Source organism: Molothrus aeneus, chromosome 24 (genome assembly GCF_037042795.1).
Source record: "Molothrus aeneus isolate 106 chromosome 24, BPBGC_Maene_1.0, whole genome shotgun sequence".
NCBI lineage: Eukaryota > Metazoa > Chordata > Aves > Passeriformes > Icteridae > Molothrus > Molothrus aeneus.
This window is the reverse complement of record NC_089669.1, coordinates 6,329,570-6,352,534: the sequence shown is the minus strand read 5'-3', so window position 1 is coordinate 6,352,534 and position 22,965 is coordinate 6,329,570. Positions and strand designations below refer to the sequence as shown.

Sequence of the window (22,965 nt, the reverse complement as noted above, 5' to 3'; positions counted from 1 at the left end):
CCCAGACCCTCTAGTAGCCTAACCTGATTAATTCAGTGAAAAGCTGAAAGGCAGTAGAGTTCCTGCCAGGTCCTCAGGAGTCCACTTTTCATCCAGGTGCCCTAGGGGCCAAGAAAGCCAGTGGTGTCCTGGGGTGCATTGGGATGAGCATTCCCAGCAGGTCAGGGAGGGATCCTGCCCCTCTGCCCAGCCCTGGTGAGGCACATCTGGAGTGCTGTGTCCAGGTCTGGACTCCCTCAGGACAGGACCTCCCTCCTCAGGAGGGACCTGGAGCTCCTGGAGTGGGGCCAGCAGAGGCTACAGAGATGAGAAAGGGCCTGGAGCATCTCCCTGCCAAGGAAAGGCTGAGGGAGCTGAGGCTGTTCAGCCTCAAGAGGAGATAACTGAGATAGGATCTCATTCTTGTCTGTCAGTGTCTGCAGGGAGAGCTCAGAGCAGGCCCAGGCTCTGCTCCCTGGGACCCAGCACTGGCACAAGAGGAATGGACAGGGGCTGATGCCCAGGAAGTTCCACCTGGACATGAGGCAGAGCTTTGTCCCTGGGCAGTGATGAGCCATGAACAAGCTGCCCAGAGAGGTGTGGAGTCCATCTCACTGGGATATCTCAGACCCATCTAGACAATCCTGGGCCATGGGCTCTGGGATGACTCTGCCTGAGCAGGAGGTGGGACCACATGAGCCACAGGGGTCCCTTCCATCCTGACACATCCTGTGATGCCCAGTGCCATCTGAGCTGCACCCCAAATACTGCTGTAGACAGAGGTCCTCAGGTATTGGTGTGTCAGCCCTCTGTGCAAAGGCCCTGGGCATGAACTTCCCAAATTTCAGCTTAGATCACCCCCACCTCTGCTGGGGTTTGCACCCATTCCCTGTTCCCATAGCATGATCTGGAGGGTGGGGTGTACAGGGAGAGCTGGGTTTTGAGGATGAGCATATTTGCTGCAGACACCTGGTACTTCTGCAAACATCTTCACACTGGACCCATGAAATGGGACTTCCAATGAAGAAAATAGAAAAGTGATGATCTAGAAGAATTTAAATCCTAATTATTTCAAAGTGGAAAGAATGCTATATTGTTCTTGTGACATATCTTTTATATGTTGTGGCCTGTGTGCATTATCTTCTCTATCATAAATCACTGTAATAGGTACATGCTCTATTCAAGGAGCACACAGTGTCTATTTGTGAGGGGATTTTTTTGAGTATATTGGGAGAAACTGAGTCTTGGATACAGCTCAACAAAATAGTTTCAAATGACAAATCTGTCCCACTTTTGGCATTGTGTGCTGAATAGTTTTGTAGTGTTTTCTCAGTGATACCAGGGCTGTGTGCTGTCAGTCTTTCCTGTACAAACATCTCTTAAAATAAAAAATTAAAATTCAGCTTTCTGAGCTTTCCCAAGCTGTAATATTGACAGAACAGGTTCCAGAACTGCTCAGACAAATGGAAAGTATCAGGTCTTCAGCATCAGTTGGAACTGGCACATGAAATCACTGAGCTATTATCCATTGTGTATGATGTATCATTTAAAGCAGGGGATGTCAGCAGGAAGTGACAGTTTCAAAAGGGACTCCAAGAACCTGGGAAGTGATGAACCCAAAGCAGGCAACAAGCATGTGGAGAGGAGAAATCTGCTGGAGATGGTATGTTTGACAATATCCCTCTATGGAAGCTCTAAGAAACAAAGCTGTTGTGAATAAAGAGATCTTATTAATTACTGTCTGAAAGAGAGAAAAAAAGGCTGACAATAAAGAGTCAGTTTGCAGGAGGAAGGAGAGTTATCCTGTGCATCTCCTCTGCAGCCTGTGCTGCTCTGCACACCTTTATGTGAGGCAGGAAAGGGAATAGAGTAAGGTTACAGTTTGCAAAGGTTCCTGCACAGTCGAGGTAGTGGAGTGTGAGTTGGCCCTGAAGGGTGTCTGTGTTGGCCAATTCACTGATAAAATGGCTGGCAAAATTTGGTCTGTAAATGGGGAGTAATGTTTATGGGGAAACAGTGGCTCCCAATCCAGCTGTCACAGTTGGAAAAGCTTGTATTGTGCTCATGTGTAGATTAGTATGTGCAGTTCTCTTTCTACCATCTCAGAAAAAATAGTTAAGGGAAAGAGATGGGAAATAACATCAAAGGGATCAAAGTCATGGATTGGGTTCTATACCAGGAAAGAGCAAAACTTTGTGATTCCTTCTGACTGACAGAAAGCCACAAGCACAGATAGGATAAAGGTTTCCAAAATTATATGTAAAATGGCATTAGGGATGTTCAGTTTTTACTACAAGGAAGGATTTAAGGACATCAGAGTTTTAAAACAAATACTTTTTCTCATCCAGTGTAAAATTCAGCTGTGGAACTAATTGCTTTAGGACACAGCTCATGCCAAAAGCTTCAGTGTGTTCAGAACCTGCATGATGGGTACAATTCTAACTGTGTAAATTAAGCTCTGGATTGCCAAGCTCTAGAGTGGGTGGAAGATACAAAAAGCAATTAAAAAAAAAGATTATTTATTGCATGCGAGAGTCAAGAAGAGAAAATAAGAGATGGGAAAACTAGTAAGGCCAAAAACCTTCTCAAATGTTAAAGCAAAAGTTTCAAAATTAAAACCTGGTGCTTTTTAGAAGGCTCATAATACTGTCCTGCAGAAATTGTGGCAATTCTGCTTTGTGCTTAGTGGGCAATTTTATTGCATTTTTTGGTAACTTGTTGCAGTGGTGTGAAGTTTGTTTCATAATGCTCTCTAAACTAGAAAGAATATGTATAATGTGTGGGATATCATCTCACTAATCCAGGAGGTTTTGAGCGTTTTTCTCTTCCTGGCTCATAGTGGACTAAACTGAACATCTGACTGAGCACAGTGTCCAGGTGTTCATCCAAGGGATGAATTTCCTCTTTCTTCATCATCTGCACTGACTTCTCTTTTCATTCTTGGGGGATTGACAAACAGAATTTGACCTTCACAGTCCTATATGGTTTGTCTTTTAAAGGAATATCACTTGAGTCATTCTGAACAAGCATTCCCTCGTGCTGAAAAGGATAAGTGGTAAATGTGGCTGTCTGTCTCTCGATGAGAGATTCAGGGCTGTGCCAGCCTGTGCAGCAGCAGAGCCAGGGTTTGAACTTCAGAGCATATTGCAAGAGTTATTTTTGTTCCCTTATATTAATAGCTGCTGTAGAAGGAGCCCTGTGCTTAAGGCCAAATCCCGTCTTACACTTACTCTGAGTATTGGCTTCTCTACAGTCTACAACTCTGTCCTCAAAATCCATTCTTTTCCATTTAGTTTAGGTGCTGTCAATCTGTGAGAAAATTGTTCAATGTTGCAGAAAGTGAATAAGGAATAAAACATTGATTGTAGTCCTCGGGAGGGGATCCATATGCTGACAGCACACCCAGCTTCCTGCAAATTGTGCTTGGAATTTCAGTTCAAGCCCTGGCCTAAACAAGAACTGCTGCATCTTTTAAATTATAGTTGTGGTGATGAAACAAACCTTCAGAGTCCTGAGTGATACCTATTGTTGACAAAGCTACTAGCTTCTTTTTATAATTTATTTATTTTAAACATAGAGTCATGGAACCATTAAATTTAGAAAAGACCTCCAAGATCATCATGTCCAACCTTTGACCAACCATCTTGTCAGGCACACCTGAGCACTGAGTGCCTTCTCCAGTTGGTCCTTAAACACCTCCAGAGATGGAGCCTCCACCACCTCCTTGGGAAGCCCCTTCCAATGCCTGACCCACCTTTTCTGTGGAGAAATTCTTCCTGATGTCCAACCTGAACCTCCCCTGGTAGGGCTTGAGGCTGTTCCTCTTGTCCTGTCCCTTATAGCCTGGGAGAAGCAGCCAACCCCTGACCTGCTAATGTGTTGTGCTGGCCTGGTCTCAGTCTCTAACCATTCACCTCTTCTCCAGTTTGATTAAACTTGTTTCCTAATGCCTTCGCTTCTTGGAGCAGTGCTTGGGTAATTCTCCTTCTGTGGTAGGATGCTGAAAGCTGCACCTCTTCTGCTGCCATGTGTTTGGCCTTGTGCTGTTTGCCCACAAACCAGACTGGGCTGTCTCATGGTGAGCTGTCACCTGCCTCTGGTGACAGACAGGTGAGGGCAGATGGTTGCTGTTGGAGAGTTCCAGACACGGCTGGAAGAGGTCACAGAAACCCTTCTAGTTAAGTCTTCTGTACTGAGACATGACCAGGTTTATCAGAGCTTTTTGGGAAAGACAGTTAATTATCCCCTTCCTAAACATCACAAAGCACTTGTCTGCACCTCCCCAGAAGGTGAGAGCCCCAGTGGTGGCAGGCTCAGCTGGAACCATGGGTGATGTGCTTCCTGCTGTAGCAGCACCCTCTGAGTCATTCAGGCAGCCCTCAATTACCCACTGGGGACAGAGAGGAGGGCACAGAGATGCTGGATTAAAAGCAGTGCTCTCAGTCACTGATGCTGTAACAACACATCAGTGAGTGCTGTGGTGGAGGACAGAGACCCCCAGGAAGCAGCGTGGGAGCTGCCAGGGCTGCAGCACAGCAGGGCTGGGGCTGGTCTGGCCTGCTCAGTGATCCCACAGTGCTGTGTCCTTTATGTGCTTGTTTTGCCTTTAGATTCTCCCACCTAAATGTAGGAATATTCCTATTTTGCTTCATTGTAAGACTGTTCATGAGAGGCTGGGCTCTGCTCTCTGGAGCTCTCCACCTTCTCTGCTTTGGGTTCATCTCACACCAGTAAAAGGTGATCTCTGACTCTCTTTTTGCTGAACAGGAGGAACAGAGCTGGGCCTCGTTAGTCTGTGCTGGTGGGGCCTTTGGAGGACTGTTCCCACAGGCCAGGGAACTGCAGGCTGTGGGTTCCCTAGCCAGCCCCATCCCTGCTGTGTGGCTGCAGTGGGTCAGGGTAGCAGCTGTGGGGAGCAAATGTGGAACAAACATCCTGGTTTCCCCAACTTTTTACAGCTTGTTCTCTTTTTATCTTTCTGAAATCTTTAACCAGTTTGTTTTATCCAAGGAGTTTATTTCTGTGGTACCCTAGAAATAGCATAAACCATATTTGTGATGCCACAGAATTCCTTAAGAAATGCTATTGGAAAATAAGGGAAGTTGTTAGGGTTTTTTGGGAGTGAGTTTTGTTTCTTGTTTGTTTTTTTTTTTTCATTTTTTTAGCTGAGCTTTTTCTCATTCATGTCCTATTCATATCTTGTATCTTTTTCAGTGTGGAGACCAGAATTTCTTATGATACAGAAAATCTGTTGCATTATATAGAGGCCTAATGATATTTTATGGTTTGTTTTGTTCCGCTCCAAGTAATTTCTAGAATTTGCTTTGATTTCTGAGCTTGGAGCTGATATTTTCCTACAGCTATTTGTTATAATCCTAAGAGCTTTTCCCTGAACTCAGTAATAAGCTCAGAGCCTTTCATTTTGGTATGTTTTGTTGGGTGTATTTTGTGCCTGTGATTCACTCTGCAGTGATCTGCACTGCATTTCATCTGCTGTTTTATCAGCAGTTGCTCAGTAAGATTTTTCAAGTTTGTCCTTTGCTTTACCCCTTGAATAGTTTCACCAGCTAACTTCACCTCACTGATCACCTCCTCTTCCAAGTCCTTTTTGCAGCATATTTGGTAGCACAAGACCATGGGAGAGAGCTTTCTGCAGAGCTCTCCAGGAAGATCTGTCTCATATTCTGGTCTCCTCATCAGGAAAATACATTTAATTGTGCAAGAATCTTCTGTCTTACCTGGACAACTCAGTGGCTTCAGGAGCCACAGTGAGAATCCTTTAGAAAATCTCATAGAATCTCTGGAGTTGGAAGGGACCCACAAGATTCATCAAGTTCGTGCCCTGGCTCTGCACAGGACAACCTAAAAAATCACATAATGTATCTGAGGTGAATGTCACCTCTGGACCTTCCTTGTCTACATGCTTATTTACCTTTCAAAAGATTCCAATGGCTTTCTGTCACATGACTTCCCTCTGTAAAAGCTTTGGTGGATATTTTCCAAAATACAACAATTTCTCATACACCTGCTCTTCTGCATTGTGCCATCCACTAATGTGACCCCAGCAGGTTGGTGGTTCTTGGGTTTGGTGAAATCTTTCCCTTTCTTCATTCCAGGAGTTTCTTCACTTATCAGTGACTTTCTTTCCATCTTCTTAGTCATATAGTGACACACTTGCTGTTTGTCCATTTGTCTGGTGCTGTACCAGAGGAGGGTCAGGCTGGAGATCAGGAAAGGCTCTTCCCCCAGAGGGTGCTGGCACTGCCCAGGCTCCCCAGGGAATGGGCACGGCCCCGAGGCTGCCAGAGCTCCAGGAGTGTTTGGGCAGCGCTGCCAGGGATGCCCAGGGTGGGATTGTTGGGGGGTCTGTGCAGGGCAGGGGTTGGACTGGATGGTCCTGGTGGGTCCTTTTCTGCTCAGAAGATTCCATGATTCTGATAGATGTAGCCTTGACAAGGTTTCCAGTCCTGCTGTCCACCTCCTGTTCCAAACCTTTGAGTTTCTGGAGCCTCCCCTGGCTGTGCAGCTGCCATGTCTGCAGCAGGGAACTCACCTGCATCCCATGGCCATCACCACCTGCCCAGACTTATGCCCGAAATCCACCTGCTCATGGCCTTGCTTTTACTTCAAGCTGGGAACTCAGCCTGCAGCCAGGGGTGCATCCATGGTTTTGGGGATCTGCAGTCATGTTGCAGTGAGAAGCACAGGATTGCTCTCCCAAGGATGCATTCTTCTTTGAGCTCTTCCTTCACAGCTGGCACAGAGATGAGGCTGCATTTTGATCCCTCTGAAAGTCTTCCTGTGTGATGTTCTTTGTGTCTCTACTCTCCAGCAGAAACCATAGAATCATAGAATTGTTTGGGTTGGAAGGAGACCTTGAAGATCCATCTGGTTCCAACCCCCCTGCCATGGGCAGGGGCACCTTCAACTTGACCCGGTTGCCCAGAACTTCATGCAGCCTGGCCTTGAACACCCCTAGGGTGGGGCATCCACAACTTCCTGGGCTGCCTGTTCCAGGGCCTCACCTCCCTCACAGTAAATAATTTTTTCTTAAGATTGAACCTAAAGTTACCCTCTTTTAATTTGAACCCATTCTCCCTTGTCTGTCACTACATGTTCATGTAAATAGCAAGATAGTAAATAGTCTTGCCCCATCTTTCCTTTAAATTTCTCTAAGACACTGGAAGGCAACAATTACGTCACTCTGGAGCCTTCTCTTTTCCAGGCTGAACAATCCCAATTCCCTCAGCCTTTCCTCACAGGAGTGGTGCTCTATCCCTCTGATTAACTTGGTGGCTTTGTCTGGCTGGGGTAATCCACTCAGACAAGAGGTTCCATGCCTCTGGCAGTTGGGCTTTGTTGACAAACCTCGCCCTCTCCTTAATTCTCCTGTTCACCATGCAGGTTGTAGTACTTTGTTCCTGAGGATTTCCTGTGCCACCCACCTGCAGGGCAGACTCATGCTCAGGAGACACAGTGCAATAAACAGAGAATTCACCATCCTCCAGCTGGACTTGCACCAGATTTTGATTTGCTTCGGGGATGAGTAATGGCTGTAGTTCACCTGTAAGCCCAGGCAGCTGCCTGGCTGGTGCTCCTGGTGGCTCCAGAGGTGGGGAGTTTGCTCTGCTGCCAGCCCTCCCTTTACTGGATGCATTCATTGCTCTCACCATTTCTGGCTGTGACCTTTTTTCAGCCTCTGCCATGGGTGTGACACTGTGGGGGTCCTGTGGAGCACTCAGGCAGGGTTCACAGCAGGCTGCCAGCCAGTGGGGTATGTGCCCAGCACTGAGGCAATGACTGGGTTTATGTTACTCTGAGGAACACATCAAAGTTTGTGTCAGGTCTGTATTTCTTAGATCACAGAGACCACAGTTTCTGATTAGATTTGAAATGTGATTCATGCCACTGGGGAAAGTTGACACCTTAGCTGTGTCCATCTTTCAAACTACCAAGGTATCTGATGTCATGCTCTGACAAGGGGCACTGCATGGCCACATCCTTGGCACACTCAGCCACCCTGTGAGAGTCTCACAGGGCAGTCAAGCAGTTCCTCTCCCTCTGCAGTGACCTTATTCCACAGGTCATTTTCTTTAACAGCTCGGTGCTCTCTGTACCATGTTGGCCACCACCTCTCTTTTCCACAGACATCACCAGAATGGAGTTCCCTGCCCTTTCTTTGGACTGCTGATGGCAGCAGGAATGGAATGTGCTCAGAAACAAGCAGTGAAGGATTTTGTTACTGGTGGCTGTGCTGAGATTTGCTTTAGTTTGTTTCCCACAAGAATAGAAAAACTCAAAGACACTTAGCTGTGACCAAGCAGCCCTAGCAGTGTCAATTGATTTCTTTTTCTTCTTTTTTTCCTTTGAATAAAGGCAAGTGCAAATGAGCTCTGCCTGAAAGTGTGGTTGGCATTTGAAAACTCACACAACTTGGATCCTCAAACATATATATTTTTCCAGTATTGGGAGTTCTTAAAAAAATTTTACCTCTGCTCTGGAGCCAGGCTGGGGGAGCAGGGGGTGTTCAGCCTGGAGAAGGCAAAGAGATTCTGTAGGGGCCCTTCCAGTGCCTAAAGGGGCTCCAAGAGAGCTGGAGAGGGACTTTGAACAAGAGCATGAAATGTCAGGACACAAGAGAATGGCTTCCCACTGGCAGAAGGTAGGAATAGATGGGATATTGGGAAGGAATTCTTGGCTTTGAGGGTGGGCAGGCCCTGGCACAGGGTGCCCAGAGCAGCTGTGGCTGTCCCTGGAAGTGTCCAAGGCCAGGTTGGATAGGGCTTGGAGCAACCTGGGCTAGTGGAAGGTGTCCCTGCCATGCCTCTCCTGGAGGCTCTTGGTCTCTCCAGAGCCTTCTCTTCTCCAGGCTGAGCACCCCAGCTCTCCCAGTCTGGTGTCAGAGCAGAGGGGCTTCAGAGCTTTAAGTTCCTTTCAAACCCAGACCAGGGGGATTCTGTGAAGGATGTGCAGACTCTGTCATAGGACCACGAACTCCTATGTTCTCCTTTACCTGCTACACTAAAAATGCCAGCTGTAGTCCAGGCTTAAATTGCTATGTTTAGGTAGCTTTATTTGCCATGTTTTGGGAAAATGCCTAACTTAACTTCTGCTGTAATATCTAATTATATCAAGGTTTCAGCAGCATTTAAAAGAAAGCATTTCCTTAAAGCTGAACTGTGATAAGTGATGTTGCAAATCCCAGTGATGGCACTAGAAATGGAAATGCTGCAAAATTGTGGCAGTGGGCCTTTTAGGAATAGTGTGGAATGACTTTATTTTTAGAAAGATTTCTTTATCCAGCCCCCTCTTTGTCAGCTCCATCATTTGTTATGCTTCAAAGAAAATTCTGTGTCCTCTGATTGATGTGGAGCCTTTTTCTGCTGGGAATAGTGACTGTGGCAGTTGAGCCATGGTGGATGCCAAGCTCTTGTTCAGGTGTGGGCAGAAACAGTGGCAAAACTCAGAAAAACCCCTTGTTTGCTTGACTGAGAAGGCTTTGAGTGGCATGGGAGTGGAAAATGCCTAAGCAAGCTGCCACACATCTGTCTGGGGATGATTTTTGCCTCTAGGAGCACATGGACTGATCCTTAGAGAGGTTTTAGCCACTGAATATATAACTGCAAAGTAGCAAATTTAAACTTTCCTGCATGCTGCCAGACTGGAAAGGAAAATGAATAAATAGAATTACTGACTGTATGTTTTTCTCTTTATATACCACCTTCTTTTTTTCTGGCCACAAAGGTAAAATTCAGATCTTGAAACAAAACTTGATGTGGTGGCAAGACAGCAAGACAGGGATGTGCATGGAAACCAAGGGCCTGAGAGTCTGTCTGTGAATAAACTGACAATGAATCCCTCCAAGGAATCTCCTCTTGCTCTTCACCTGTAGTTGTGTTGAGGTGTTTCTGTTCACAGCCACTGGTTTCCAGTCACTTAGTACTGATTCAGCATTTTTGGCATTTGCAGGAGTTCATGAAAGTTCTCGTACATGAACTTTGATGTCTGTACAGTAGAGCTGGTTTCTGTGAAAGCAGTACTGGCCCTGGAGTGACTTGAATGCTTTCTGTGTTGAAAAATCCATTTTTCCCCGGGCCGTAGGCAGCATGAGCTGTCTGTCTTGACATAAGCAAGGTATTATGTGGCAGCTTAAGACTATCTCAGTCCTGCCCTTCCTGCTGCTCCTGTCATGTGCCTTTGACACCAGTGCTTGTCTGGTTCCACTGTGAGCCAGTTTAGCTCCTGGATCTGTTCAGTGGGGTATCAAATGAGTGTCAGTGCCCTTGCTGGGGGAGAGGGTCTGCTGGCAGGGTATCAGGTATATGAGGGCAGCCCTGGCTTCAGCAGAGCCTGCTGCAAAATCCTGCCATGGCAGAGACTAAAGAAAGCCTGGAGTGATCCACAGAGATTTTTCTGTCTGCCTTTGAGGTCTATAGTTAGGCAACACAAATCTCACCTTTAGTTTGCCAAGTTGTAGCTAAAATCATTTGCAGCTGTTTTTCCATGTCTCTGCTGGGGTGGAAGACCTGGAGAGGCTCTTCCTGTAGAGGATTCTCTGCCAGAGCAGAGGGACCCTGCCTGGCCTTCCCACCCCACCTTGCTCTTCCAGCAGGTGTGGTGTGAGTGGAGCCACCTTTCCAAGTGGGCCACAAAGTGATTTTACATTTTTTCCTCCCATGATTCATCAGGAGAGCCCCCATTTGGCATTGGCCATACCATGCTGCTTAGCCACCACCAGTGGCCCTGCAAGGCACTGGGGGTGAGTGTCAGCCCTGGCCTGCAGGGCACCACCTTGGTTTGGCTGAAGCTGATCTAAGGTTGCATCTTGGAAGTTTAGGGTATGTTTTGTTGTAGAGATGACGGCAGAACCATATCTATATTTGCTTGTGTTGTGAAAATGAAGTGTTAAGGAACTGCATTAAATAGTGCATTGTAGCCCTTGATGGAGCTCCTGTCAGGTGATTGTTAGCTGAACATTTCTTTGCTAAGCAAACCTGCAGTACCTAAATTTCCATTTTCCACTCAAGATTGAGATGCTTGTGAGTTTTCCAATTATAAAACATAGTTATTTTGGGCAGGAATGAAAATTTCAGTAATTTAAAGGCAAGGTTTTATATAGACTGTCTTGATCGAGTGCCAGGGAGCGCTGGCTGAGGGGGAGAGAAATTACATACTTAGTGGTCAGAATGACTAAACTGGTGAGACTTGAAAAGCCAGTGCTGTTCCACACCATTAGAAAACTGGCAGTCCCTGCTTTTTAGTGACAGAAAGACTTTATTTTTAGTGTTGGCAGTTGATCACGTACTGGACTCATTTCAAGCTCTTCTCAGATGGTACCAAGCATTAGCCTCTGCTGTTGAAATAATGGGTATTAAAAATCATACTGGAACTATTGGGATGATGGTGATGATGATGAAAAGGAAGGGAGTAAAATGGTGATCTAGAGTGAATTTTGAAGTCAGTCCCACATGGCCTGGTGCTGGTTTAGAGCTGTGTTGTGGGCTGTAAACACAAATGGCAAACCAGTCAGTTGGCTGCAGAGGAGGAGCACTGTGGAAGTGGAAAATCAATGTCTTGGACCCTGTTTGGATGAGAAGTGAATTCAGTGCAAGTTGCTGGACACATGGGAGCACAAATACTGTGAGGCTGGAGGGGTTCATAGGACCATAAAATGTCCTTGGTTGGAAGAGATCATGGAATCTAAGTCCTGGCCCTGCACAGATACCCCAGCAATCTTACTCTGTGTCTGAGGGCATTGTCCAAAACCCTCCTTGAGCTCTGGCAGCCCTGGGGCTGTGACCATTCCCTGGTCCCTGGGGCTCTTTGCATAGCGAATCCATGTCTGTGTAGTCCATGCTGATCTTCCTAGGTTTGCCAAAATGTTCTTTGATTAGAAATGTTCAAAGAGAGGCACAGAGCTGGCAATCCTGCGTGCCTGTCATCCTAGAAGAGTAAAAGCAAAGCAATTTAGCTTTCTTGCCATTTCCCTCCCCTTTCAGTAACACAGAGTGTGAGTGTCCAGCTGACCTTCTCTCTTCTTCCCCACTGGCTCCTGTTTCTTCACAGAAGCTGAGCTGGAAGCTTTGGTGTTCCGAGGGTGAGGGCAGGCCCTGCCCAGGCAGGGACAAGCAGAGTGTGGTGCTTCAGCACTCACTGGCAGCACCACCTCTGCAGCACATGCAGGAGTCCTGGCAGCTGGAAAGAATTCCACAGACATTTAGCCAAGCTATCTCTGCCTTAGTGCAGCAGGTATTTAAATCTAACTCCCTGTAAATAACTTGATGGCCTCAGTACATATATGAAGGTGTGGGGAGTTTCAGAATAGTTTCAAAATGCGGCTTCTATTCAAAGCATTTCTCCACCTGACATTTCATGCTGCTATTTCATCTTGGAAATGCTACGTTCATGGCATAATTATGCCTTTGCACGTATTCCTCTCTTCCCATGTGCTCTGCTGGGTTTTTTGTTGTGCTAATCATTGTAAGAGATTTGTTGTTGGTTTCTTTTGATGACTGACATGGATAGTGCTGAGTACTTCTCGTTGTGTGTGGGGCTTTTTCCAATGAAAAACTCTGACATAATCCACATGTTTCTCTTCCTGCTTACATGAGAAGTATGGCTCAACTGCTGTTAAAGAAATGAACATCCATAGCTAATTAATCATACTAGAAAATTAATCGTTTTATCTCATTTCACTCCATTTCCTCTGTTCTTTTTAAAGCAGAATTTACCTCTCTCTCCTGGTTCTAATGTGGTTGTTTCAGAATTAGATTTGCCAAGAATTTTAAATCATAATGATTTTAAAGCTGGGTTGGTGGTACAGAAGTGCCTGTGCAGGGTGTCAAGGCATGAGGACAGGCAGAAGCCAGGGCTGAGCAGAGAGAGGGTGCAAAAGCTCTGTGGTTATGCAGGCGCAGCACTGGGAGCTGTTTGTTGTTCCCCAGATCACTGGAGAGTGTAATCTGTGCTGCCAGAGATAGAGGATCACTTGGAGGTGGAATTTTTGGGCAGTGCTGGTTCTGACAGAAGCCCCTTAAGAGCAGAGCTGTGATCATGGGACACCATGGCAAGGTCATAGCTTCCAGTGCCGCCAGTCCGAGTGCTGACAGTTGCCAGGCTATTTTGGGAGCACTTTTCCCTTTGTTTTCTGTGAACTCCTCTCTCTGTGCTCCCAGATTTAACCCTGATGCTGTTCAGCTGTCATCAGCCCTGCCTTTGTTTGTGGTTTTGAGGTGTGTGTTGACATCACGTATTTACTCTTGCCTTGCATTTGCTGGAAGATGGACTCCCCTATCTCCTGGCTAACCTTGTTCCATGTATTTCAGACTTATGACAGGAGAAGAGTCGAGAAGTGAGTCTTGTCATTTAATCCCTTTGGCTGTGCTGTGACAGCATGACTGAATTGCCCTGCCAGTGCTTCCAGCCCAGTGTGTAACAGTTAATGGTGCTGCTGCTGGTGTCAGCATTGGCCTCTGGTTTGCAGGAGCCCTTTAACAATTTCCAGAACTTCAAAGTGGTCTCATTACACCAGTCCTGTAGAAAATGTTGTTATAAAGAAAACCCTCTCAAAGCTCAAGGTAAGGAGTGACCGGTGGATCTTGGCTCGAGGAAGGTGGCCTGTGGCTGCTGGTCAGTCCTGGAGGGTGGGGCTCAGCTCACCTGGTGTCACTGGGTCTGTGCTGCTCTGTACAGGCACATCCCACCCAGCTCGGGCAGGCAACACCCTCTGGGCACATTTTGAAAATGTGGATGAAACTGATCCTGTGCAAGGCAAGGTGTGGGAGCACATGGCTGGGAAGGAGGAACCCTGGCAAGCTGGGCTTAAACCTGCTGGGGCTCTTATGGTGATCTTAGGCTGAATTCAGATTGGACTTACATGAACTCAGAAACCATTCTGCTTGTAGACTGCTGCTTTTGATGGCCTCTATTCAGTCTCACACTTCACTTAGCACAGAGCAAACCTTTTAACAATTTGAGTGTGCTGTCTCCCCTTGGTTTGTTTAAACAAAACTGGCTTTTTTCACCCCATGTCTGAAGCAGATTTTTTTTGTAGCTCCTCCGTGGTGCAGCCTCTGTCACTCAAATGAGTCTACATCAGGTTTTCAGCATGAGGACATCATTTAGGAGGCAAAAGCCAGAGGCTTGGGCACATAAAGCATCAAAGCTGTGGAGGTGAGTCAGGTCTGGATCAGAATGGCTGCACAAATCTATGTCTTCTAGTCCTTCCCCACAATTATAAAGTTCCTTGAATTTTCAAGGAATAAATGTGTCTGTGTATGTCTATATGAACATGTATGCACGTGCTTATGATAATCCACCCAGAAATCCACAGCCCAGAAGGGCGAGGAGAATTCCCTGCTGACACTGGGGGTACTAGATTAGGAGATTCCAGAGGTACTTCCCAGCTGCACTGATTCCCTGGTCTGTCTGTGGCTGTCTGTACCTGACCCGCACTGGGGTGTGTTGAGAGCTGGGTGCTCTTCAAGCAGTCACAGCTGGTCCCTGCTCTGAGGGTCTCCATCTGAAGTGTAAGTGCTTTCACCAGATGGAAGGATGGAGTGGCCTTCTGGGCACACAGATGTGTGGTGAAGGGTCCTGAAGAGCAGTGCAAGAATGATGGATGTGTGGTTGTGTGGAAGAATCTCAGAGGACTCAAGAGTTACAGAAATTTGGATCGGTGGTAGAACAGAGGGAAGCAAACCATGTTGGGGAAGGGCTGGGTGTGTAAACATGGTCCAATACTTGATTTCTAGACTGGAGGAGAGTCTGGTAGAAGAGTTAATAATGGGGGTTTCATGAGCAATCTGATTTAGCAGCAGCAGCAGCATTTTGCATAGGGCAAGAGGTACCATAGTGCTGGGAGGCTCTGGAGATTGGTATTTCCTGGAGTAATCAAGAAGAGCTGAAGCATGGCCTCTCCTAGCCTGGCAGCTCATACTCCATTTCAAAAGCCAGCATGTGCCTGAGCAGGCAGTTTATGTATCACATTTATGTGTGACAAGGGGAACTGCCAAGTGTGATTTCCATGTGGGAACCATGGGGATTGCTACCCCAGGATCTGACACGGTAGGATTACGAGATTTTCACAGAGAAGTCACCGAGATTGGATTCTGTCACAAGACTGGGTATTCATAGTAGAAACACGTAACACAGCAGCCAAGCATGCAGCCCTTTCTGCTTTCCCCTTCCTGCATTTTCCTTGTGCCTGGAGCAGATGCATGGCTTCTCTCTCTCAAATCCCAACCAACCACATTGGGAGCACCAGAGAGTTAAATTCAGCCAAAGTTAGCCCACAGCAGTTATTACAGGTTTCCTGGCTGGCTGATGCCAAGTGTCTACATGCTGCTTTATCCCATGATCATATGACACTGGCAGATGTGACATATTATTTGTAAACTGACTGTTGGCTCAGAGGGGCTGCAGGGAGCAGAGCTGTGTGCTCCCAGCCATTTCCCCCCTTGTTACAGGTGTTGCTGTTGGCAGGGCCAGCACCTTGTGCAGGCAGAGGGCAGGACGTGACCCTGCTGCTGAGTGGCTCTCACTGACATCCTGGCCAGAATTGTTTTTCCTGCAAACAGATGTGTTGAATGTTATTCTTGTATTTATGTTAAATCACCAACAATTGTGGAGAAAACAACCACCTCCACATGGGTGCCTGTGACAGCACTGCAGATGTGCAGTTACTGCCTGGCATCTGTGTTCTCCTGGGTTTGGAACCACTTTTCTCCTTGTGCAGGTGAAAAGGGTGGGTTTTTTCCTCTCTCGGCTGATCCCAAGCAATTTCTTAGGAATTTGTGAGGTGGTTTAGATGCTTTCCTCACTCCTATCCTGTGTGTATCTAATATGTAGTGAAATGTAACACCAGTCCTAGGCTGGGGCTTTGCTAAATGTGTTGCAGCCCTAGAAAGAGAGCAGTGTCACAGTGTTCACACCTTCTTGGAGCTCGATTCCCAGTCCTCTGAACCCTCAGTCTCATGCCATCTGTCTCCTTTTCCTTGCTGATCCTCCAATCTCAGAACCAGGGGATGCTCAGGAGATATGCAAACCAAACCCTTGGCAGGCAGCTGGAGCAGATACTCATCAGGGCTCAGCGGTGCCTGTGCGTTCTGGGTGCTCAGAGGAAAGAGCAAACACAACACCATTGTAATAATGAGGTTTCATTCAAGATAAGATCAGATTTTGTCTGGTTGCTGGACAAGCCTTGCCAGACAAGCCAAGTTGTTCTGTCCCATTTCCTGGTGTCCCCGTTTCCTTACTGTAATGTAAACTTCATGCTGGGAAGAAGAATGCCTTGGCAACAGCTCCTGGCAAACTCCAATCTGCAGCGAGCGTCCCTGGCTGGAAAGGGCTCCACCTGTTCACTGCAGAGGGGGTAAGCTAATATGCCATATCTGCAAATTTTAGAAACTGAGCACTTCCTCCCTATGGAAAAACTGCTAAATGCTGGTCTCCTGCCAGGAGCTGGAGGAACACCATGAGCTAGGGATGGAGACTTGCCCAGCAATGCTTGGGATTTAAATCCTATGAGCCAACTTTCTTTGCGTGTTGAGTGGGTAATTCTGGGCACTGGATGTGGTTTGCATCAAGGACTGCTAAAACTGTAATACATTAGTACCATTCCAGAAACCCTTGAAGCTTATCAACTGCCAAGAAAAATACAGGGGTGGCAAGAGATTAGCCTGCTGAAGATCCACGATGAGAGGGGGAGAGACTCACCCTGTACTCCCACCCTGTCACATCACCTTGAAGGTTGTGTTAGAGCTTGTACAGAGGCAGAGAATAAAGAAGGAATTAAAAATTTAAAGACAAAATTGCTATGCTTTGTAGCTAACCTTGCTTTTAGCCTCTCCTGAACCAAGCAGCTGAGGGTCAGCAAGGCCTGAATGGAAAGAATTAAGCCTATCCCTCTGTTTTTCTTCATGCCCGATTCCAAGGGCAGTTTAGGAGAGGGAGTGTTTCCTCACATGAAGAAACTACCCACCAGAAAGGCAACATTACTTCTCAACCAACTCTTTTTGACTGTCTCCCCTCCCTTTGGGGGCTGAGGGCAGGTGTCTGCTCTGTGACTCTGCTCCCTGAGGTCGTGGTCCTTACGGTGTTCCTGAGGAATGAGGGATCAAATAAGAGAGGAGAACTCTGCATAGCAATAGATCCTCTCGGGTTACTAAACTTATCCACTCTCCTAAATCTGTTGGAGGATTAGTAGTACTTAAAGGAGGACATATCTACCCCTTTACTTCCTCTTTGTCCTCTTCTCCTTCTTCCAGTAACCTCAGGTAACCCAGGTGCTCAGTCTGAAGGTGAGCTGTACCCCTGAACCCCAGGAGGGCCATTTTTCCTGCAGGCTGGCTCACAGGGCTTAATTTCAGTAGATTGGCACAAAAAAACACACAGCAGAGATGTGCTGGAGGGGTATCAGCTGTCAGGCCTCTCAAAAATTTTAGGTGGACAAATGTGTGCCCTAAGTTCTTCTAAACAGTGAGAATTTTGTTCTTCACTGTGTATCTTGGTTAAATGGTGACATGTATGAAACTATAAATACCATTAATGTATGTGCAAGTATGAATTCCCTGATAACATCAGTGTTAATCAGTTGATACTTAAAAGTACTCACAGAAATACATTGCAACCCCTAAAAATTGCCATTTAATCTGCTGTAACATTTTTAAAGGCTTTCTAAAGTTCTTAAAGTTCAGAAGATTTTTAAGTTACCAATTTTACTCATTATCCAAGTTATTGACCTCATAATTCTTGCTCTGAGTTATTATCATGTCATTATCATGTTAAGATCTGAGAAGTGTGTTCTTTTAGGGTGTTTGACTAAAAAATTATGTAAATAATCCCTTGCCTGATAGTTTCTTGCATGACACCATGATGAAATTTTCAGAGCTGAGCAGGAGTTATTCAGTACTTTTTTGTCTAATGCCAGTTTTGGAAACTCCTTTTCCACCTCACTTTTTCAAATCTCAGCCAATGTAATTAGTTGCATGTAATGATACAACAATGCAAAAAAATGTTGTATTTTGGTATTTGAGGTAGGCATGGTCATACCTGTCACTTAAAAAACTGTTTGTGTTACTCTACTCTGTCTCAGTTCCATTCCTGTGTGTCACAGCTCATACTAAAGTCAATATTTGCCAGACAGTGTTCCATGGCTGGATTACATATGTGGAACAGCAGCTTTTCCTTGATCACATACATTGAACAGCAGCTTTTCATGAACTACAGAAGAGTGGAGGAGGGTTATTTCTCTTACAAATTAAAGAATATTCTCCTGCTCCATTAAGGATAAAGGTGGAGACCTTTGCACTTGGCTTTCTCTTGGTGGTAAGTGCAGAAAGCAAGTGTTAAATGGTCCTGGCTCCCTTGGGAGTCCCTGGTGCTGTCAGCACCCACAGAGCCCTGACTCCTCATCATTGCTCTCTGCAGGAGCTGGGAGAGGCAAATGACTGCAGATTTCTGTGTAGGAACAGGTGGAGATTGATCCCATCATCCTGCTGGTTCTAGCATGCATTCCATCAGAGCCAGGCAGGGTGGGCACAGCACAACAGCAAGACCAGTAACAAGGAGAAATTTAAAAGAGAGAGAGGGCTCTTTTATGTATTTAAACAGGCATTTAACTTTAGAGTTCAGTTTATCCAGTGGCTTGGGCAAGAACCATGCTTTTCCCTTGGCTGATTCCCAGGCTGTGCAGATGTAGTGGGTGTGTTTGATAAACAAAATGTAAATAAAATCCTCTGTCAAATATGTACAAAGCTCACGCTCTAGAGACATTTTTCAGTCTAAATTTAGATTCACACTCGAGCTACAGGTAACACTTGAACAAACCCAGCAGAGTAGTGAGTGTAGGCAGGATCCATCCATCCACCTTGCTGCCTTGGCTGATAAAATTCCTCTGTGAGGCTCCAGTGCTGTGGGCAGCCAGAAGGGATTGTGCCCAAAAGAAAAGCACTGCGTGGGTAAGCCTTTCCTGGCTATTTCCTGAGCAATATGCTTTTAGATGAAGTCAACACTGGTGATGTTCCAGGTAAAAATGTAAGTAACTCATCAGGAAGATGTTAAGTGCAGTTTATTTGAAGTGTGTTGGGGCAAAGCTTGAAGTAAATCACAATTAATATGAGTGGCAGCAAAACAGGGATTGGATCTGAGTTAATTCTCAGAGAATTTCTCCTTGAGCTGAAGAGGGATTATTATGGATCCATGTGTTTCCATGCACCTCTCTATACATCACATCCTTTGCCTTACTGCTGCATTTCAGTGTGTTGGTACAGACAGAAGAATTCATAGATTTGTTTGTGTCGTTTGTGGGATTATGGAAATCAGGCACTTATCCTTTCTGCAGTTTGTCTTGAAATTAATCAGATGCACATTGGGCACGCTGGAGCTCTCCTGGACAGTAGGAATATTTGACTTGTGTTTCCTACCCTCATCACTTTTCTGCCCATCCTGCACTCCTGCTTTTCTCTTGGTATTGAATTCTGAACTTCTGAGGATTAAGGTGAAGCCTTCAACTGGTTGCCTGTTGCCATTAGACTGTCTCATGATTCATTAGATACTTTAGCTAAAGTGCCAAGCAAAAAGGAAAATGGGACAGCTGCTACAGGGATGTGTAGTGAAGGAGCTGCTCCCTGTGAGGGTGGGCAGGCCCTGGCACAGGATGCCCAGAGCAGCTCTGGCTGCCCCTGGATCCCTGGAAGTGTCCAAGGTCAGGTTGGACAGGGCTTGGAGCAACCTGGGATAGTGAAGGTGTCCCTGCCATGGCAGGGCTGGGACTGGATGGGCTGTAAGGTCCCTTCTGATACAAACCAGGCTGGGATTCTGTGAGTACATTTCCTTCCACAGACAGACTGAGACTTGGAGGCTGCATCTGTGTTGCTGAAGCAAAAGGAACAAGTTGCAAGGAAAATCCTGATTAGATTGTGAGAATTACCCACAGAGGGGATGGTGAAGCACAGGGATAGGGAGTATCCATCCCAGCAGACTGAACTGAAGCAGGCCCTGAGTTGTGTGGTCTAACAAGATTTAGCTGTGCTTTGAGCAGGGGGACAGATCAGATAAACTAAAAGAAGACCAAACCCTTGCTTCTGAGGCTGATGGTAGAACCTGGCTTGCACCCACATTACTGAGATGTAACCATGTCCTGCCCCATCATGCTTGGACCTGGGGCTCCTCCAACCTTATGGTGATGCTCTTCAGTCCCCAAGATTTTTTGTTTGTGTTGGGTTGATTTGGGTTTTTTCCCAGTTTTACTTCTTGAAATAATCTAAGAGAAGCCTCTCAGAGCAGAGTTTACAGGACAAAACTGGTTTGGGCCTGAGGGTGAGAGATCATAGATGGACTGAGCAGGGGGGGATGGAGCCAGTCCAGACTGGGCTCAGCCATTCTGGGTTTGGAGCAGCCCCTGAAGTAAATGACTTCTAGATTTCTGCTTGTGCTTTTCTGGCCAAGGTTCAGGTAAACCAGTCTAAAGAAGGGCCAGGAAACACACTGATGCTTCAGCACAGGCTCAGCTGGGACTTCAGCCTGCTCCTGGGGCATCCTTTCCCAGTGCTGTGGATGTTCCCTGTGTTGTCTCATGTTTGCCAAGTACCTGCACTAGGAGTTAGTTATCTGGAATGTGCTTCCTTGGAGGTTTCAGAGCTGGACTTGTGCATGGCTGCTTGTGAGCCAAGCAAATGGAGGAGTGATTGTGTCCTAAGTGGGCAGTTTGGGATTTGCACTAAGAATCCTAGAGTGTCCTGAGTCAGAAAAGCTCCACAAGGATCATCCAGTCCAACTCTCTTTGCAGTAAAAATAACAAGAACTGGCTGTCCTGGTCTAGGACATGCCTCTCTTCTGACTTGAGCAATGCAGCATAGAAGAACATTTGGATAAACCAGGATTGTTTATTTTGGGGGTATGTGGATATTGGTTCGAGAGGATTTCCTCCTTTTTTTTCCATGCTGGGACAGGAATGGATGGATAGTCACTGCTGCTCATTTGAGATGGATCATCTGGGAGTCACCTGACTGCTGTAAACAATAGGTGTGCCCACATCAAACTGTGCAAAAGGATTGGGATTTTGGAGGAATCCTGGACAAGCTGTTTCCCTCTCTAGTAATGAGGAGCTGTGTTTCTGCCTGGGGATGGACATGTAGTAAAAGCAGTCCTTGCACCTCCTGGTCATGCCCTGTGCTCCCCAGCAGAGGCACACACTTTGGGATGTGTGTATTAAGTTGCCAGCTCATCCTTGAATAGCAGCTTCCAGTGAACTGTAAATGTAACACAGAATGTGCCAGAGACAGGAATTTGAGGAAGGAGGAATTCCACCCAACAGAACTGCTGAGACTTGAAAATCAAGCTAGGTTTTCTTCTGGCAACTTCAAAGCAGGGAGCTCTCTGTAAATGCAGGCTCAGGAATGACTACAGCAGCTAATCAAGGGCTGTCATTCTCTTCAGCAGCTCATGGGGCTGTAGGAGAAGCAGGGAAAGTTTCCTGTGTCAGACTCAGGAAAACAAAGAGGCACTGCTGAATAAAGAAGTTATTAAGTTCTCTAGAGCTCTGCTTTTGCAATGATTACCTCTGTAACTGATCTGCTTTAGTCTGGCTCCTGGAGCTGCTGCTTTCCCTTCTCATCCCTGCCCCTAGTGAGGCCTCATTGTGTTCACTGTTACAACCTTTATTCACTGACATTTTGAGGACCAGTGTAATCTAATAAAAGCACAGCTTGCCTTGCTTAGAGGGATTTGATGCTGTACCTAAAACTACCACAGATCCATCATGTCAGTGTCCCCATTGTGGGGAGGGAACTGTGTGGGAGAGTGGAAGGAGATCTCTGGTGAAAAGTAAAGTTGGAGCAAATTCAGAGATTGTCCATCTGGGAACTCTGGGTTACAATTCATTTTTGAAAGTTCTGAAATGGTTTTGTTTTCATTGACAGATTGAAGTTACCCTAAGCTTAAAGGTGTGATTGCTCACAGCAGGGGAAGTTCAACCCAGATATTGCCTGCTGCCAGTGAGGGTTGTACATTTGATTTAACACCAACACAATTTTTTTTTCTCTCTTCCTTTCCCCTTCAATCCTTCTGCCCCTTGTTCATCCCCTCCCATCCTCCCTCAGGCCTGTATTGATGAGAACCTGGACATGGTGAAGTTCCTGGTGGAAAATGGAGCCAATGTGAACCAGCAAGACAACGAGGGCTGGACCCCTCTTCACGCAGTGGCATCGTGTGGCTACCTGAACATAGCAGAGTGAGTGAGTCTGGGGCTCTTCTGGGTATTTATAGACTTCCCTGTGCCTTTCTATTCAGAGCAGATACACAGGTACTCTAAGCCTTGTTCACTGCTTTGGAAAGCAATGCTAAAATAAGTGCTTTTCTCTTGGTATTGAATTCTGAACTTCTGAGGATTAAGGTGAAGCCTTCAACTGGTTGCCTGTTGCCATTAGACTGTCTCATGATTCATTAGATACTTTAGCTAAAGTGCCAAGCAAAAAGGAAAATGGGACAGCTGCTACAGGGATGTGTAGTGAAGGAGCTGCTCCCTGTGAGGGTGGGCAGGCCCTGGCACAGGATGCCCAGAGCAGCTCTGGCTGCCCCTGGATCCCTGGAAGTGTCCAGGGCCAGGTTGGACAGGGCTTGGAGCAACCTGGGACAGTGAAGGTGTCCCTGCCATGGCAGGGCTGGGACTGGATGGGCTTTAAGGTCCCTTCTGATACAAACCAGGCTGGGATTCTGTGAGTACATTTCCTTCCACAGACAGACTGGTGTGAGCAGTGCTGTGGTCAAGTGGGGACTTTGAAGTTCAGCTGTCATCCAGCACCACCAGTACATTCACCAGTAAACCTCAAGTGCCACATCCACTCCTTTTTGGAACACTTCCAGGGACAGTGATTCCACAACTGCCCTGGGCAGCTGTGCCAGGGCCTGACCACTATTTCTGAAAAGAAATTTCCCCTAATCTCCGATCTGAACGTCCCCTGGTGCAGCTTGAGGTCATTTCCTCTT

At 46.4% G+C, this 22,965-nt stretch overlaps 1 protein-coding gene across 4 annotated transcripts in view; it reads left to right on the top strand.

Moving 5' to 3' along the window:
- PPP1R12B (protein phosphatase 1 regulatory subunit 12B) overlaps positions 1 to 22,965 on the top strand; it is a 134,801-nt gene that overhangs the window by 12,287 nt on the left and 99,549 nt on the right. For all 4 annotated transcript variants that reach the window (XM_066565104.1, XM_066565103.1, XM_066565102.1 and 1 more), the window contains exon 2: positions 22,080 to 22,210. In XM_066565104.1, the coding sequence (XP_066421201.1) occupies positions 22,080 to 22,210 (131 nt within the window). The remainder of the gene's footprint in view (positions 1 to 22,079; positions 22,211 to 22,965) is intronic.